Below are 19,418 nucleotides of genomic sequence, written 5' to 3'. Positions count from 1 at the left end.
AGAGGCGGGAGGACAGAGCAGTGTTGGCCTTCTTTAAAAAACAGACACATTTTGCGGGGCGGCGGGGCGCAGGCCTTTAATCCCAGGCTCTTTGTGTGACTTTATACAGCAGCGGGGTACACTTTCTTGCTCATGCATGTGCGTGTGCCCTTGTGTACATGTGTATGCGTGCATGTATGTGCATGTCTGTGTGTTCATTTGTATGTGCATGCATGCGTGTGTGTGTGTGTGTGTGTGTGTGTGTGTGTGTGTGTGTGTGTGCACATTCGTCAGGGTGCACCAGTGGAGGTCAGAGGAATAATAGCCAGCTCTCTCCTTCCACCGAGCAGGCCTTGGGGGTTGAACTCAGGTCCTCATGCCTGTGTAGAAAGCATTTTGCCCACTGAGCCATCTCCCCTGGGCCAGGCTCAGACTTTTGAAGCGCCCAGGGGAGTCCGTAGCCCCCGGACCTCTGCACTGACTCCGTCCCTTTCTCTAGGTCAGCGGTTCTCAACCTCTGGGTCTCGACCATCAGAAAACACACATTTCCCGCAGTCTTCGAAGCCCTCAGCAGTGCGTTTATTTTCACTGCTACCCCGCAACTGCTTTGCCGCCGAGCAGCATCTCGGTTCCTAAGACCATGGGAAATGTGAGGCAAGAGCGGGCTGCCCAGTGCTTAGACAATATGGTGCCTAGCAGGCACGTGAAGGCCAACGGTGCCACTGAAGACGTGAGACATTTTACTTCAGAGGACTGGATTCCATTTTCATTTTCCAGACACTCTGACACATAAAACACACAAAAAAAAATTGTACCTATTGGGGCCTGGAGAAACAGGACAGTAGTTAAGAGCACTGGCTGTTTTTCCAGAAGACCCAGGTTCAATTCCCAGCACGCACATGTTGGCTCACAACTGTCTGTAACTCCAGCTCCAGTGGATCTGATCCCATCTTCTGGCCTTTCTTGTTGAGATATGTACAGTAAAGGCTTTGTGTCTGGTTTTGAGTGAGATGTTTCAGCAAAGCCTTGGCTGTGTTTGGGTCAATCGGTAGAGGCTGAGAAATTATTCTGAGACTGTTTTAACCTTGAAGAAACGTCGTCTCTCTGGAGAATCTACACTAGGTGCTACATGGGAGCTTGCAGCTGCACAGACCTGGGTCCTGAGACACTCCGGGCACACCTGGAGTTCTTACTTTTGGTTATGGCGAGCCATGGTCAAAGGGGCAGAGGTTTGTGTGGGTTGTCTGACCTCATGGGCAGCAGGAGCAAGATACTATGGTAGCTGGAACCTTTCCCGGCCCCAACTAACTGGAGCGAGCTAGCCAGGTGTCAGTCTTTGCAAGAAGGAGCCCCTCTGCTCCTACAGAAAATGAAGCTTGGCATCCTGATGAGCTTCTCTCTCTTCTGCAGTGAGAGAGAACATCAGTCAAGAGCTGGGGGCACCAGGTATGCACACAGCGAGCAGACATGCCTCCAGGCAAGATATCCACAGACACGAAAGTACAATTACAACTTAAAACTTGTACCTAATGCACTTCACAATGTGAAGAACTGAGCTCAGATCCCGAGAACTCGCTTCAAGCCGGACATGCCAATCTAAGGCCTTCCCCACGGCCCTGGTGGGTGGAGAAGGAATGCAGTTCCTTGTTTAAAGACGTGAACATGCGGTCTAAAGAGATGGCTCAGAGGTTAAGAGCACTGGCTGTTCCTCCAAACAGTCCTGAGTTCAGTGCCCAGCAACCACATGGTAGCTCACAACCATCTATAATGAGAGCTGGTGCCCTCTGCTGGTGTGTGTAGCCATACATGCAGGCAGAACACTGCATAAATAATAAATAAATACATCTTAAAAGAAAACAAACAAAAAATAAAACATGACCATGTTTGACGGAATCAGTAATGACCAGAGTCTAGGAGGAGCCGAAGTTTCAGATCCTGGGAACCCAACTCTTCCCTACTAACGGGCTTATCTGTCCCAAGGCCGCTGTGTGCCCAGCCTGTGACATGGTTGAGATAGGCTGTGTCCCTTTTGTGCAACATTGTTTGATTAGCTTCCTGTTGACAATGGCCCATTGTGCGGCAGATTTCTGCTGACTCTGTCCCATTTCCCCTGCAAACAGCGTATAAGATTCGCTGATGGCGCACGCCTTTAATTCCAGCTCTCGGGAGGCAGAGGCAGGTGGATCTGTGAGTTGGAGGCCAGCCTGGTCTACAGAGGGAGTTCTAGGACAGCCAGGGCTACACAGAGAAGCCCTGTCTCTGGAGGGGGGAAAAGGTGCTGCCCTTCTTAACTTGCTGGCGTGTGTCACAAACTCTTTCGGGCCTCCTGATCCCAGCCTTCTGTCTTCTCATTTTCTTATTCCTGGTTCCTGCCCTCAACCCCTCTGTTTGGGACCCTTATTCCTGCGGTTTGGATCACATGATAGCACGTGTCTATAGTCCTGGCACTTTTATATTATCCCAGCATTTTTACAGGGAGACGAAAGAACACCCGGAAATTCATGGACCAGCGAGCCTGGCCTACACCAGTGCGACAGAGACCATCTCAAACAAGGTGGAAGATGAGAAAGGACACCTGAAATTGTCCTTCGCCCTCCACAGCTGCACCACAGCAATGGGTGCTCACACTCTTACATACAAACAGACACACACACACACACACACACACACACACACAAAGATTTTTAAAAGTTGTTCATGTTAATGTGGTGCCATGAAATTTCTGTTTGAAACAGTTTCTCTCATCAAGCTGGCCTCAAACTCGTAACCTCCTGTCTCTGCCTCCCAAAGGCTAGAGTCACGGGCCTGTGCCACCACACTCCTTGCAGAGTATCATCATCATCACCACTACTTACGTGGTTATTTTTAGTTATGCTTGGGTGGTGCATATGAGTGCAGGTACCAACAGAGGCCAGGAGAGGGAGTCAGAGTCCCAGAAGATGGAGTTACCGGCTGTTGGGAGCTGTCAGTTCCTACAAGTGCTAGGAACCGAACTCAGGTCAAAGACAGCTGTCTTCAAACATTATTGTTGCTTTAGGATGAAAACTTCAAAAGTCCTTCCAAGTTTCTTGGTTTGCGTGTTTACAGCACTGTGAGTGCTACCCAAAGCCTCCCTCACACTGTTCAAGGGCTCTACGAACTGAGCTATGTCCCCAACCTTCTTTCAAGGTTTTTAAAATGTACAGTTTCATAGCTGCATCGGTAGAAGGCTTGTCTATCATTCCCAGGGTCCTGGGTTCCATCCCCAGAACCACATAAAGCAGGCATGGTCATACACACCTCTAATCCCCGCACTTAGGAGGTAGAAACTGAAGGAAGGACCAGAACTCAAGTTCATCCTTAGCTACACAGTGAGTTTAAGTCTAGCCTGGGCTACATGAGACCCCCCCTATCTCAAGAAGAGATGGGGAAGGGGCAGGCCACACAACAGCTGGCTATAGAAAATGAACCCCTGTATTATTTACCTTTATAAACCTGTGACCTGCCTCCCCAAAACTTTCCATCTTTTCCTCCTGAGTGTTGGCGCGCAGGCGGTCCCACTAGCCCGCCTTTCAGGGTCGTAGCAACCTCTGGCATCATCTACTGCTGCAACTGAGTGATGGACACCTTCTCAGGCCTCCCCTGCACCTCTGGGCCATCGGGGGAGCCTTAGAGGAGGGTGCTCTGGCAAGACCGTGAAAGATGGAAAGGGTTGAATAGGCACGGGTGGGCAGGGGTGGCACGCACTCCAGGTCGTGGGAATTGTTCCAGCGTGTCCAAAGCTGGGCCCCGTGGCTAGTGCTTGGAACCCCAGTATCAGGGAGCAGACGCCGGCAGGTCCCTGGGGTCAGCAGGCTAGTGAGAGACAGCATCCCATAAACAAGATGGAGAGGGCAGAAGGGCTTCTTATGCAAGCCTGAGTTTGGTCCCCGTGTCCCACAGTGCAAGTAAAGAACTCACTCCTGAAATTGGTCCTCTGAGCTTCACACATACACAAAAACTAAATAATTTTAAGGAGCCAAGGAGATGATTCATTAGCTGAGAGTGATCAGTGCTCCTTTTCTTTTCTTTCTTTTTAAATTCATTTCTTTATTTTTGACACAGGCTCTCTCTGTGTGGCTCTGGCTGTCCTGGAGCTCACTATGCAGACCAGACTGGCCCCAGACTCACAGAGATCCTCCCGCCTCTGCCTCCAGAGTGCTGAGATGAAAGATGTGCGCACCTTTATTTCCACACTGCAGAGGCAGAGAGGCAGGAGGATCTCTGTTCAAGGTCAGCCTGGTCTACAGAGAAAGTTTTAGGACAGGTAGAACTATACAGAGAAACCCTATCTCAAAGAAGAGGAGTAGGAGGAAGAGGGGAAAGGGCTGGAGACACATCTCAGTGGTTAAAAGCACCCACTGCTGCTCTTCCAGAGGACCTGGGTTCAGTTCCCAGCACCCATATAGACTCTCTGTAACTCTGGTTCCAAGGAATATGACCCTTTCTTCTGACTTCCTTAGCCACCAGGCAAGCATGTGGTTGGTATACACACATGCAGGCAAAACGATTATATGCATAAAATATATTTTTTTAAAGTGTGCACCCTCACAACCATCAAGCCCAGCCTTCGGTGCTCTCTTAGAGGACCTGGGTTCAATCCCAGGGCCCATACTGGACAGCTCACAAATGCCTGTGACTCCAGCCCCGGGGCACCTGACACCCTCTTCTGACCTCTCTGGGCACCCACACTCAACTGCTTAAACACACACACACACACAACACGTACACAACAGATTGAGAAGAGCGCCTTCCCTGCCCCCACCGGAAGGGTCCCCGTATCAGCGCCTCCTAAGTCAACTCACAGCATGGGTGGCACAGTTGGCTGCGTGTTCGTATTCAGTGGGCTGGTACCTCTTGTGCGCCGGGACTCGGTCGTTCATAAACCTGCAAGGAGAGGTGGGGGTTCAGAAAGACTGGCCGAGGAAGCCGGAGCCCAGATTCCCACTCACACACCTTCCCTCCTCTCCCCTCCCTCTTTTCTCCCTTTCTGCGTATTACACAGTTTTAGACGTTACACAGTTTAGATATTACACAGTTTAGGGGTGCTTGCCTCTGTGCGTACACACAGGCCAGCGGTCCACAGCGGGTGCCTGCCCCAGTCGCACCCCTCTCTTATTTTTTCAGGCGGGGTCTCTCACTGAACCTAGAACTCGCCATTTCAACGAGGCTGGCCGGCCAGCCGGCGACGTCAGAGATCTCCCCTCTCACCCTCCGCTGCAAGTTCGGGCATTACAGGTCTGCCTTTTACACGGGTTGTGCAGCAGGCGCTGGACCCAGTGAGCCGTCTCCTTAGCCCTGAGCAATAAACGTCTTTTTACAGCTAAGTGTTTAGTGTCTAATCCTCAACGCGATGTTTGTTTGGGAGAGAAAAGCCCTTTCCTGGGGCTAGGACTGCAGCTTGGTGGAGGGCTTCCCTAGCACACACAAAGCTCTGAGCTCCACTCCACTGCCTCACACCTAACTGGTGCAAGTGTGTAATCCCTGCCCTCAGCGGGTGGAGGCAGGGGTGCTGAGTGCTGGGGATGTCAGACATGCACAGCCATTCCTGGCTCAGGCGGCCCCGGAGTTGGAACTCAGGGCTTCATACAAACTAAGCAAGCACTCTACCTGCTGAGCCTCCTTCCCAGACCTAAGTTTCTCTTTAAAAAATCAGAAATCCTGGTGATACAAATGGCTCGGTAGTTCTGTTCCTACCACTCTTGCAGAGGGTCCAAGTTCAGGTCCCGGCACCCACACCACGCAGCCCACAAACCCCTGGAGCTGCAGGTCTGAGGCTATCAGACTCCCTTTTGCCTCCTGGATGCCTGCACATATGTACAGACACACACACATCTACTCATTGATAAACACTTGTGGTGAACACCCTTAATCGCAGCTCTTACAAGGCAAAGACAGGCAGAGCTCTGTGAATTCGAGGCCAGCCTGGTCTACAGAGAGAGAGATCCAGGCCCACTAGGGCTACATATTGAGCCTTGTCTCATAAATAAATAATTTTTAAATACTGCATTCTCACACAGCACAATTCGGAGCAGAGAAGTGACCTCACCAGGTAGCACACAAAACCTGGTCCCAGCTCAGCAGGCTTCTGGGCCTGGCTCTGCCATGACGTGAGTGTGAAGGGCACTTCAGTGAGGCCAGGAAGAGGCGTCCCCGGTCTCCAGTTAGAAGCTCCTGTCCACACCAGCCTCCCAGCCCAACAGACAGAGGCAGCCAGCTGAGCAGTGTTCTCCGCACACAGGCGCCCAAGTTTCCCCTGGAGCTTTGCCCGGCATCCTCCACCAGAGGGAGTCAGGTGTCACCGAAAGACTTGGAGAGTCCGGTCCCTCAAGATCCCGCTTGGACAGGCTGAGGCTCCATAGGTAGAAGTACATGGACCCGGGTTTGAATCCCAAGCACCCATGTAAAAAGTTGGGTATGGTCGCACGCCCCTGTAATGCCAGCACTGAGGAAGGCGCCCCAGACAGATCCCGGCATCTCAGTGGCCAGCCTAAGCCTGTCAGACACAGACAGTCTGGTGGTAACAAAACAGCAGGTGATAGAGAGAAACACCGGGGAGGCCCTGCCCACAGGCACAGCTGCGAACACACAAACCCAGTTCTTTACTGCATGTTTTCCCCAAACAGCGACACGGAGGCCTTTGTACAGCACGACTCCTTAAGGTCTTCTTGAGTGCCTGCTGTGTGCTGGATCAATGCTAGGTCCCCGGGACATTCACTGAGTACCTTCTGTATGCCAGCTCTCTGCTGACACAGTCGGTAGAGCATTTGTGGAGTGCCTTCTCCATGCTGTCTCCATGTCACAGACACATCAGTGGCCATTTATTGGGCACTCTTGTAAGCTTGGAGCTTTTGATTAGTGCCCTCTGTGAACTTGCTCTCCACCACTGTGGTCCACAGAACACTTATTGGATGCCTTCTGGAAGCTAGCTTGTGGGATGATGGTGTGGAAAGACAGGAGCAAAGGCTGGAGAGAGGTCCACAGGACCAGGACTGGTCCCGTGCCTTGTTCTGATGCTCCTGTGAGGAGAAAAGGTGGACGAAGGTCCTGTGGTTTTCCCTGGTGCTCCTGTGTCTGATTTACACGACACCTAGATGACTCTGAGGACCTCCCCTTAGCCACCTCCCCTGACCACCGCTCTCCACAGCATCTACCCCTGACTGCACAGTTCTGGCCTTGTAATCCCGTGGTCACATGGACAGGGTAATGCTCAGCTCAAAAGACAGATGAGGAAATGAAGACTCCAGGCTGAGAGCCCCAGGCCTTCTTTAAGCCATAACAACCAACTCCCAGGGCTTCCCATCGCAGGGTCTGGGTGCCTGTGCAGGGGAAGACTGCGGGGCTGGAGAGTTAACTCAGTGCTTAAGAGCACTGGCTGTTCTTCCAAAGGACCAGGGTTTGATTGCCCACACCCATGTGGTGGCTCACAGTTGCCTGTAAGTCCAGCTCCGGGGAATCTGAGACGTACACATGCAGACAAAATGCCCAAACACGTAATACAAAAATAAAAATGTTTAAACGAAAGAAAGAGAACTGGGTATGCATCCAGTCGTGATAATAGTGGATAATAGTGCAGGCCTGTTATCCAAGCTACGTGGGAGGCTGAGAAAGGAGAGTCATAGTTTGAGAGCTGACGGAGATATAAAGTGACGCTGAGGCTAACCCTGGGAAATTTAGTGGGGTCCTTACTCAAAGCACAATGAGGTCCAGAGGTAGAGCACCTGCCTAGAATCCCCCAGTGAGGGGCTGGGGTGTGGCTCAGTGGTAGAGCCCCTGCCTAGAATCCCCTAGTGAGGGGCTGGGGTGTGGCTCAGTGGTAGAGCCCCTGCCTAAAATCCCCCAGTTAGGGGCTGGGGTGTGGTTCAGCATATGTAAGGTTCAGGCTCCATTACCACAAAAAATTAAAAAAAAAATGTACAGAGGGCAGAGAACAACATAGAGCAGGATGTCATATAAGACGGTTGCCAGCAGAAGATGGCCTAAAGCCACAGAGGCAGTGATGGGAGCAACATCTACAGGCCACCAAAGGTCCCAGAACCTAGGGAAGGAAACCTCAGAGCTGGAGAGAACCAGCCCTGCCCACACCCCCATGCTGGAACTCAGCCCTCCAAGAACTGAGAGAGAGTAACCGTATGTGTACAAGTACTGGGCATCGGCTGCTCCGTCCCTGCAGGCAGAGGACACTGGCCCATGTCACAGCAGGCAGGTTAATCAGCTCCAGCAAAGCCCCCAAGAGGCGGTGACAATTGTCGCTGCCACCAGCTGGTCAGAAGGTGGGTGAACACTGGTAGAGAGACTCACAGGTGGACAAGCCCATCACCCTCTGGGGCAGGGGAAGTTCTGCACCTGCCATCAGGCTCCACCTTCTCCCCTCCCCACCCGGTGCCTTTAACGACAGGCAAGCCACCCATGGTGCCTGCCATGCGGGTCCAGGGTGATGTCACGGTTGCCGTGGAGACCTGGGGCAGGCCATTATTTATTTATTTCTGTTCTCCACAAAACCCCCCTTGTCTCTCCTTTAGGCTGTAGCTATTGAATGGAGGGTGATGGAGAGGGAAAAAAAAGAGAGGCTTAAAGGTGGGGGAGCATGCCTTGGCAGAGGCCCAACAAACCGTTCCCACCCCCACCCCCCGGAGACCCGGAGAGGACTTTCCTCTTAACTCCTTGGGACCCAGCGCTTTTCTTCAAAAGGTCCTAGACCAGCATTGTAAATGGCAACATATTCTTTTTTTTTTTTAATGCTTTAATTTGTGTGCAACAAAAATTTCTCCCTATTTTGTAACATGGTTTTAGGAGTGTGAATGGGTTTTTTGACAATGGACTGGATAATTGGTGCAGCTGGGTTTAACGGGGCATGCCTGTAGCCCCAAGGCAGTGCTTCAGGGCAGCTGGAACTACACAGGGAGTCTAAGGTTAACTTGAGCTATGTGAGATCCTGTTTTGAAAAAGCAACAGATGAACCAAGACAGAGCACATCCTTAGGTGGAAGGGAACTGTGCTTTGAATAGCAAACAATCTATGCAAATGTGTCAAAGACGAACTTGTGTATCCAAAAGAAAAAGGGACCATCCTAAAAAACACCTTAGAGCTGAGTGAGGATGCAGCTCAGTGGTACATACAGCACTTGTCTAAATGCCCCCATAAGGGGCTGGGATATGACTCAGTGTAGAGCACCTGCCTAGAATCCCCCAGTGAGGGGCTGGGGTGTGGCTCAGAGGTAGAGCATCTGTCTAGAATCCCCAGTGAGGGGCTGGGGTGTGGCTCAGTGGTAGAGCACCTGTCTAGAATCCCCCAGTGAGGAGCTGGGGTGTGGCTCAGTGGTAGAGCACCTTCCTAGAATTCCCCAGTGAGGGGTTGTGGTATGACTCAGTGGTAGAGCACCTGCCTAGAATCCCCAGTGAGGGGCTGGGGTGTGGCTCAGTGTAGAACACCTGCCTAGAATCCCCAGTGAGGGGCTGAGGTGTGGCTTAGTGTGGAACACCTGCCTAGAATTCCCCAGTGAGGGGCTGAGGTGTGGCTTAGTGTGGAACACCTGCCTAGAATCCCCCAGTAAGGGGCTGGGGTGTGGCTGTGTGGTTAAGAGCAGTAACTGCTCTTCCAGAGGTCCTAAGTCCAATTCCCAACAACCACATGGTGGCTCACAACCATCTATCCTGGGCTCTGATGCCCTCTTTTGGCATGCAGGTGTACATGCAGATAGAGCACTTACTTACATAAAAAAAGAAGTGTTTTATTTATTTTTGTGTGCATGCTTGCACATGTATGTGGAGGTTGATATCACACTGTTTGTATGTGAGTGCTGAGGACTGTACCCAGGTCCTCATGTTTACACTGGACGGGCCAAAGGAGCCATCTCCACAGCCTCTTCCGTGTTTCTTTCTAAGTAATGCGTTTTCTTTTACAGTGCTGGAGAAGGACCCCAAGGCCGTGTGTGTGCTATGCGTGGTGCTTAGTGAGAACTGATGATGGGACAGAATCTAGAACCAGCTGAGAGATGGAGTGAGAAATGCTTGTGGCGACTACCTTAATTTTATTGGCTGAGGTGGGAAGCTCTGCCCACTGTGGGTGGTGCCCATCCTAGACTGTTTAAGTGGAGAAAGGGACCAGGCCTTTAATCCTAACCCTCTGGGAGGCCAGGGCAGGCACATCTCTGGGAGTTGGAGGCCAGCCTGGGATACATAGAGAGTGCCAGGTCAGCCAGGTAGACATGGAGAGACCTTGTCTCCAAAAGGGGGCGGGGCCCAGTGAATGGCAGTATGCATTCTTCTCTCTCCATTCTCCTGATCGCCTGTGCTCTGTCGTCAGCTGCTTCAAGCTTCTGCTGCCTTCACTCCCCTGCTGTGAGGAGCAGGAGCCTTGAACCTGAGCTGGAATAAGTCCCTTCCTCTTTTATACTGTCCTTGTCAGAATACTTCAAACAACCAAAATCACAACAACCAAAACCCCGAGCAAAGCCCTCTCCCGCCAAGCCACACCCCAGCCCTCCTTCCTTTCCAGTGCTGGGAAGTTGTCCAATGTACAAGAGTCCAATGCGCAGGAGTTATCAGAGCACACCTTTAATCCCAGCACTCCAGAGGCAGAGGAGGACAGATCTCTGTGAGTTTAAGGCCAGCCTGGTCTGCAGAGGGAGTTTCAGTTCAGCTAGGGCTACACAGCAAAGCAAAGCAAAACAAAACAAAAAAGTTTATCAGTTTTCTGCAGAAGATCAGGGCAGTGTGCTTGTGTTTATGTGTGTGTCTGTGTGTGTGTGTGTGTGTGTGTGTGTGTGTGTGTGTGTGACAGAGAGACAGACAGACACACACAGAGAGACAGACAGAAAAAGAGAGAGAGAGAGGCTCACATGAGCGCCGTGTGCTTGGGTGCCTTGGGGGCTGGAGACTGACACCCAGTGTTTTCCTTAGTCACTCTCCACTGTCTCTTCTGAGATCGCAGGCTCTCCACTGTGAGCTTCTGGGAATGACCAGTCTGCACCCTCCTCCCCGGGCTGCGGCTACAGACGAACACTGCCGTGCCCAGCTTTCTGCGTGGATGTCGGGGGCCAAGACCCACGTCCTCCGTGTACTCAGTAGACACTGGGCCTCCTGAGCCGCCTCCCCGGACCCAGAGCTCTGACGTTAACAGCCGGAAGACAGCCAAGTGCAGGCGCTTTAGGACCAAGCTGGCAGTCAGAGGCAACCCTGAGACTGCAGGAAGCTGGGGGTGCTGATCCCAAGTCTGGGCGGGCAGAGGCAGCAGACTCGGGAGTTCAAGACCAGCCTGGGCTACACAGCTAAGTCCTTGTTTGAAACTAACAAACAGCTGGGTGGGGGTGGCGCACACCTTTAATCCCAGCGCTAGGGAGCCAGGAGCAGGCAGATCTCTGAGTTCGAGGCCAGCCTGCTCTACAGAGAGAGTTCCAAGACAGCCAGGGCTACACAGATAAACCCTGTCTCAAAAAACCGAAAGAAGAAAAGAAAGAAGCTAACAAACCAAAATGATAGTTAGAAGTTTCCCATGAGATAGCACCGCTCCTGGCAGGACCTTGATAGGCAAAATAAAGGCGGAGGCTGAACACCGCTCCCCCATCTCTGGAGAACAGAATTCCCATTCTGCGGCCAACCTTGAAGCCCTGATGGCCGTGTGGCCGCAGCCCTTGGCAGGCTCCCAGCCGGAGGCAGAATCCAAGGCCAAACGCTGGAGGATGAGTACGGAATGCTGACCCCCCTTCCTGGCCAGCCGGTCTAGCTGACTATCAGAAGAGCAAGATGGAGGGCAGCTGAGGAAGACACGTGGCGTCGCTCTCTGCCAGCACGCGTGCACTTGTACAGCTGCACCGGTGAATGTGTAAGACACAGCATTAAAAAGAGAGTGGGGCCGGCGAGATGGCTCAGCAGCTAAAGGTGCTTACTACCAAACCTGATGGCTTGAGTTCAAATCCTGGGACCTACGCTGTGGAGGGAGAGAGCACGCTCCCACACAGCTGACCTCTAACCACACGGGATTCCCTGGCATGTGTGTCCCCCGACATACAAACAGAGACAGTAGACAAAATAAAAAGAGAGAATTATGGACTGTCTACAGCTCAGGAGAACCTCAAAACGCCACGCTAGGAACAGAGGGTGTGGCCCACTGAGAGCTTGCCTAGCATGAGCAAGATCCTGGAATCCATCTCCAGCCCCCCCATCCCCAAAAGCTATGCTAAGTGAAAGAAACCGACTCAAAAGCCACATAAGAAATGCAGTACACATTTATATCACAGCAGCCGGATCAGAAATGACAGTTTGATCTTAAGGATTATTCTAAATCGGGGGGTAGGGAGGGGAGTAACCGGGAATTAGGTCCCAATATTGAACAATGGGGCAGCTTTGGTCTGAGGAGCGAGGAGGGTGTTCTGGGCATGCGGGAGAGGGTAGGTTGGAATGTTTAAAGATGAAGTTGTCAAGGTGTGAGCAAAGTCAGAGCAATGTAGCAGAGCAGGGCAGTGCTTGTTTCAAGCCTGAGAGGATGTGTAGGAACAGTCCCTAAATGGTTGTGGACTCTCTGTAATTCTGCACATGAGGCTTCCCGTCTCACCGCCCCCTAAGCAGGCTGCCGAAGGTGGCAGAGCAAACAATGCACCCTCTAGCTTAGTCTTAAAAAAAAAAAAAATGCATTCATCGTGTGTGTGTGTGTGTGTGTGTGTGTGTGTGTGTGCGTGTGCGTGTGCGCGAGCTGCCTCCACCATTGGTCCTCGCCTCCACCTTGATTGAGACAGGCTCCCTTCATTGTCCATGATGGTGTGAGCCAGGCCAGCTGGCCTGGAAGCTTCCAGGGTGCTCTCAGCCTCCCAGGTTGCCACAGAAGCACCGAGATCACAGATCCACGCCACTGTGTCCAGCTCCACACGGATTTAGACTCTCTGCACTCAGACCCTCATGATTGCACATCAAGCCATCTCCCCGGCCCCGCTTTGCTTTTGAGATGGAGGCTCTCACCATCCTGAAAATTCCCCGAGTAGTCTAGGATGGCTGGCTAGTGAGCCCCAGCAATGCTCTGCCGGCCCATCCCCGGAATTAACGCACTCACTGCCAACGCTGGCTCATTGTTTGAGGAGGTTTCTGAAACCCAGGTCCTCACACTTAAACAGCAAGCACTTTACCCCAGGACAAACTCCCCAGCCCCAACGATGACATCTTTACAGACACTCAGAGACATCGGTTCACCAAGGTGGGGACAAGCAAAACCACAATCTTCATATTGTTTTTTAAAGGGATGTCACTGTGTAGCCCAAGCTAGGCATGAATGCCCAGTCCTCCTGCTTCAAACTCCCTGGTGCTAGGGTTACGAGTAAGCCGCCACCCCTGGCTAGCCACACACTCTCTGAGTGGCAAGGCCACTCTGCTGGCCTGGAAAAGCAGGAGATGTGAAGGAAAGGCAGTCACACCTCATTATACCGGGAAAAGAGTAGATGCAACAAGGATGTTTTTAGAGACAACCCAGACTGTCCTTGAAATCATAGCAATCCTCCAGCCTCTGCTGCCTGCGCTGGAGTTACAGGCACGTGCTACCACACCCAGCTAACAGTGAGGGACATCATCTGCAGGCTTCAGACACGCTAGGCAAGCATTCTACCAGAGAGCCGCATCCCAGCCTGACTGACTAAATGAATGATTGGTTGGTTGGTTGGTTGGTTGACTGATTAACTGGTTGACTGGTTGGTTGGTTGGTTGGTTGATACTGATTGATTTGGTACCAGCAATAGAACCTCATGCTAACTTCCACAGAGCCGCATCCACGGCACTTTAATGAGATTTTTAAATGCTAAAATCCAGGCTTTGAATTGATACACAAGACCAGACAGGAGAAAGAAACATACATGTAGGAAGGCGGGTGGGATGACTAAAAGTCAAAAGACAAAGTGCCTGCAGCCAGGCCTGATGACCACAGTTCAATCCCCAGGACCCATATCACAGAAGGCGAGAGCCAACTCCGAAAGTTGTCCTCTGACCTCCCTGCGAGCTCTGTGTGAAATAAAATGTCTCGCTTCTGGTGGCACTGTTTTACACACACACACACACACACACACACACACACACACACACACACACACACGGAGGAGGGGGATATGAATAACTTTAAAAACAAAAAACAGTGGTTCTCTGTTGGGTGGGGTCAGAGCTGGCTAAAGTCAATGTCAGAAACCCCCTGGATGTCCACCCATGGGAGCAGGGAAGTGATGGGTGGGAAACCCATGGCGGGAATGCCGGGCCCACTTCTCGAGGGGACATGGTGGGCAGTGGGCTGAGTGGCCTGCACACAGTCCCCGTGTGAGCCTATCAGCTTCACCAGCGGAAGACTGGAGTCTGCAGACAAAAGCGGGAGTGCCTCTGCTGGACCAAGGTCAGAACCTGTGGAGAGAGGAGGCGTGGGGACCTGGGGGGCCTCCCTTCTGCAGTTTCCTTCACCCCCTGGCTTGTCCCCAGGTTGTGAGATTCTGTACCCCTAAAGAGGAGGAGAGTTGCTACAGCCATCGCCCCTCCCCCGCTGGGCTGGTGCCTGCCAGTGGCGACCCTGAGTCCCTTGGACAAGAGGCTAAAGAGTTTTGCCCAGACTCCAGCACAATGGGAGTTCTGTCTGTGGGACCCACAGAGGCCAAGGACAGCCAGGAACAAGCGGGCCCCTGGGAGGCAGCTCTCCCCTCTCTTTTGAGCCCCGCGCAGTTTCTTTGTGTCCATTCATAGATTCAGGGCTCCTCCCACAAGGCTCACAGTGACCTGGCTCCTTCTCTGGGAAAGGGACCTTGGGCTTGTGCCTCCCGAGACTCCTTCTGGCATCAAAATCATCAGGCAAGCCAGACCTAGGAGTGTGGGCCTGTCATCCTCACGACTTCCAAGATCAGCTAGAAGAACTTAATGAGAACGTATCAAAATAAAAAGGAAAAGGGACTGAGGTGTGGCTCAGTGGTAGAGCACCTGTTAGAATCCCCCAGTGAGGGGATGGAGTGTGGCTCAGTGGTAGAGCACCTGTCTAGAATCCCCCAGTGAGGGGCTCGGGTGTGGCTCAGTGGTAGAAGGTGTAGTAGGCAGAAGTAGAAGGTAGAAGGTAGTAGGTGTAGTAGGCAGAAGTAGAAGGTAGAAGGTAGTAGGCAGAGCTCCTGCCTAGAATCCCCCAGTGAGGGGCTGGGGTGTGGCTCAGTGGTAGAGCCCTGCCTAGAATCCCCCAGCGAGGGGCTGGAACCATGAATAAGCAGTAGGGTCCTTGTCTAGCTTGCAGGAGTCCCAAGTTCAAGTGCAGAACTCCAACTGCTAAGCTCTCCTAAGGAACATGTCACAGGCAGTCCCCTCACCTGCTTCTCCTGGCCCTGGGAATATAGTATGGAGCTGTAGATCTATGGACAGAAACACAGATGGGCTTGCAGGACAGCAACATTCACTCTGCCTAACCCCTAACCTCCAACATAGCTGTGTTGATTTAATGGGATGCCTAGGGGAGGTTGTTTAGGAAACAGCTTAGGTCCCAAGCTAGTCCTGCTCCCTAGCGCACACATACCAGCAGCCTGACAAAGAGTAGGTCCATTCCAGTTGCCCTCAGAGCTCTGCTCCAGAGACCCCCAGTCCGGCTCCCTGCAGAGTTCAGTCCAACAGAAAACCCTGACCTCATGCCACAGCACAGGTTCTCAAACCATAGATCCAAAATACCCCGCCAACACGGTATTTTGAGAACCATGGGATATCTGAGAACAGGTGGGAGGTGTGCATGAGGGCCGAGGAGGTGGCTAAGTGGGTGGAGGGGTGGCCAGCAGGCTTGAGGGCCATAGTTCAAGCCCACCAGGACCGCATAAAACAGGGCATGGTGCTGCGTGCCTGCAATCCTAGCACTGGGGAGAGAAATGTCGGAGGACGGGAGTTCAATGTCATCCTCAGCTCCATGGCTAGTTTAAGACTAGTCTGCGATGCCTGAGACCTGGTCTAGAAGGAAAGAGAGAGCAAGGGAGGGAAGAAGGTAGGGAGGTAGCTAATACAGCGTACAGTGATGCTTGTCTGTGATCCCAGCACTCAAGAGGCTGGTGCAGAAACACCAGTAGTTTGAAGCCAGCCTGAGCTACCTAGTGAGACCCTATATCAAACAGCAAAAGGATGAAGGAGCTTGCCTCCGGGCCTGACTACCAAGTTGAGCTCAGTCCTGGGAATCACGCGTTAGAAGGCGAGAAACAGCTCCGGAGAGTGTCCTCGGACCTCCACGCGTGTGCTGCTCCCCTGCACACATACACACAAAATAAATAACAAAGTTCTAAAGTTCCAGCGTTGAAGGGCTTTCTGGTACATGCTACAGCTTGTTTTTGTTCAATTCCATCCCCCACATGCAGAATCCAAGCACTGGCTCCCAAGTGAGGTAGCCACAGATGGATTCCCTCAGAGACTCACACATTCTGGAACAAACTGCTCTCTCTCGCTCTCTCCTGCTCTCTCTCTCGCTCTCTCTCGCTCTCTCCTGCTCTCTCTCTCGCTCTCTTGTGCTCTCTCCTGCTCTCTCACTCTCGCTTTTTCTCTCTCCCTCCCTCTCTTCCCTTCCTTCCCTCCGTCCCTTCCTCCCAGGGGCTCACAGAGCTGCAGTACCCCACATCTAAGGAGATCCACGATCCAAATGTATTCTAATCGATTTGCTTCCCTCTGAGACCTGTCTTGGAAATGCAGTCTTGGCGTTATCTTGGCTCCAGCCGCTTTGGAATACTCAATAAGAGAGCCTTGGGTACGAGAGGCAGCAGCTTGGGCAGCAAGCAAGGTTCTCTTTATTACAAGAAAACATTGGAAGAGGTAATCAAAAAACTGCGACACCCTAATGACTGAAAGAATTGATTCTCATCTTGATAACTAATGGCCAGAGGGACCAGTGGATATGAGGTTGCCAGGCAACAGGATAGTCAAAAAGAGCTGACCATTATCTCTACCGATCAATGTAGTATAGCTGGAAGCATTGACGTCTCTGCCTCCTGTTGAGCTGTGTGTGAAATGCATCATGCATTCTGCTTTTCTTCTAAAAAAAAAAAAAATGTCGATTGTGAATACCATTAAGCCCCGGGTAGCACATCTGTGCTGCTCTGGAGCCACCAGCCACGTAGCTAATTAAATATGAATTCATTAAAAATAAGAAGTTGGGTGTCACAATGCCTGCCTGTGTAGTCTCAACACTCTGGAGACCAAGGCAGAAGAATCAGCAGCCATGCTCAGCTGAATGGAGTGTCCGAGGCCAGCCTGGGCTACTCCAGGCATGCCTGTAGCTGTCCTGGAAGTTCAAGGCCAGCCTCGGCTGACAAACTCAGACACAAGAGATCAGGTAGATAGAAAACTAGATAGATAGATAGATAGATAGATAGATAGATAGATAGATAGAGCACTGAGTATAGCTGCGCACACCTGTAATCCCAGCATTCAGGAAACGAAGGCAGAAGGATCGGAGCCCAAGGTCACCCTGAGCTTCATGGAAAGTTCAAAACCAGCCTGGGCTTCATGAATCTCTGTGCGGAAAACATGGACTAGACAGATGGCTCAGATGGTAAAGTGCTTGTCACAGAAGCCTGAAGCTCTGAGTTTAAATCCCCTAGTACGCATGTAAAAGCTGGGTGTGGCAGAACAAACCGGTAACCCTAGCTGAGTTGGAGAAAAGGGGCATCGAGATGGGGGATCCCTGAAGCCTGCTGGCCAGCAGGTCCAACCAAATCAGTGACCTTGAGGCTCAAAGTTCAGTGAGAGACCCTCCCTCAAAAATAAGGTGGAGAGAAAGACACCACACATTGACCTCAGGCCTGCACACACATGAACATACATACACACAGAGAGGGAAAGAGAGAGAGAAGCAGAGCCTTTCTGGAATCCAGAGAAACTACCCCGTGATTCCAACTGGTCTGGGTGCTACCGGAAAGCACTGCAGGACTGTGAGGAGCAAGGGAAGGGGCTGAGGAGGAGTTCTGAGCAAGGAGGCACCAATGTGCTATCAAGGCCTAATCATAGACGAGATCCTGGGACCCAGCAACCCTCCTGGAAGAGACAGCGGGCATGGCCTTTGGGTCAAATGGTAAAATTAGGTGAGTGGAGTGCAAGCTCATGTCCCCATGCCAAATCCGTGTGGTATAAGCTGGATATGATGGCATCCAGAGGACAGTCCTCCTGACGCTACCTGAGGGCACAGGGACGTTGGGACACTGGAAATTTGGGAGTTTGATCCCAAATTCAGAGTTCCTGGAACAGGACACCACTGTGACCTGAACTTCTGTTGTCAAAATTGGTCCTCAAGCAAACAGCTGCCGCCTTTATCAAATGAGCTGTGCCCATCCTGACTGGGCCCTCACAGAAGGGGCACTGGCCACTCACCTGAGCTTCCAGCTGCTCCTCACAGCCATTCATATGCCATCCTGCCCTAACTCCTGGCTGCTGTGTCCTGGGAGGCATTAGGGTACACAAGTTAGGGTACACTAACTTGTAGCTAACTGAAGTATTCCATCTACACAGCTTTTTCCAAAGAAAAAGCCACCGTCCATCCTGGGTGAAGGTTCTTCGGGGGGGGACTTTGGTTGCATCCCACACACCTGTAAAGCAGCCTCTCCTGTGTGCGGTACCCAAAAAATTCCCCAGTTCGCCGGGGAGAACTCAGATGGGAGCCTGCTGTGGTTTGCCCCTGGGACCTTATGAGGAAGGGGCGGCCCTGCTCACTCTTCCCCAGGGAAGACATTCCAGAAACAGATGTTCGCTGGCTGTTGAGTCTTTGGCATTTTGGAATAGCTGCCCAAACAGACTAAGACAATTTAAAGATAATATTGCATTCTACAGACTCCATTATGAATCGAATGTGATTTGTCCCCACAGGCTCACGTGTTGAGTGTGTTGTCTCCAGATGGCCTGCTATTCTGAGAGATGATGGGAGTTTAGGAGGTGGGGAAAGTAGGTCACTGGGAGTGGGTCCTGCAGAGCCGATCATCCCCGCTCACTTCCTGTCTCCCTCTCTCCACTTCCTGTGAATGGCTCTCCTCCACACACTCCCACCACGACAGTCTGTCCAAACACATGAGGCCGAATGACCTGTCTCAAGAAACAAAAAGCCAAGACCACACCGGCTTACTAGTGAGTCCTAGGCAGCCGGGACTACAATCTAAGATCAAGTCTTTAAAAACAAAAAACCAAAAACAAGGCCGGTAGCTCAGTGGTTAAGAGTGAGTTCAGGTCCCAGCACCCATACCAGGCAGTTTACAACCGTCCGTAAGCCCAGTGCCAGGAAGTCTGATGCCCCTGGCCTTCACGTGCAATGCCACAGGTGGACATGGGCTTCTATCTACACACACATAACTTAGAGTAAAAATACTTGTAAAAGGAGCATGGGGAGGTGGCCCAGGTGGTGAGGCGCTTGCCATGCAAGCACAGAGACCTGAGTTCAATTCCCTGAACCCGTGTAAAGGAAAGCCAGAGGTGGCT

General features: G+C 51.9%; 1 protein-coding gene across 1 annotated transcript in view; it reads right to left on the bottom strand.

Moving 5' to 3' along the window:
- Mmd2 (monocyte to macrophage differentiation associated 2) overlaps positions 1-19,418 on the bottom strand; it is a 41,659-nt gene that overhangs the window by 10,109 nt on the left and 12,132 nt on the right. Inside the window, exon 2 of the mRNA XM_055598703.1 lies at positions 4,803-4,884. Within this exon, the coding sequence (XP_055454678.1) occupies positions 4,803-4,884 (82 nt within the window). The remainder of the gene's footprint in view (positions 1-4,802; positions 4,885-19,418) is intronic.

Source organism: Psammomys obesus, unplaced genomic scaffold (genome assembly GCF_907164565.1).
Source record: "Psammomys obesus unplaced genomic scaffold, mPsaObe1.curated_primary_1811, whole genome shotgun sequence".
Taxonomy (NCBI): domain Eukaryota; kingdom Metazoa; phylum Chordata; class Mammalia; order Rodentia; family Muridae; genus Psammomys; species Psammomys obesus.
Note: the sequence above shows the minus strand (reverse complement) of the source record. Positions and strands in the feature narration are given on the sequence as shown.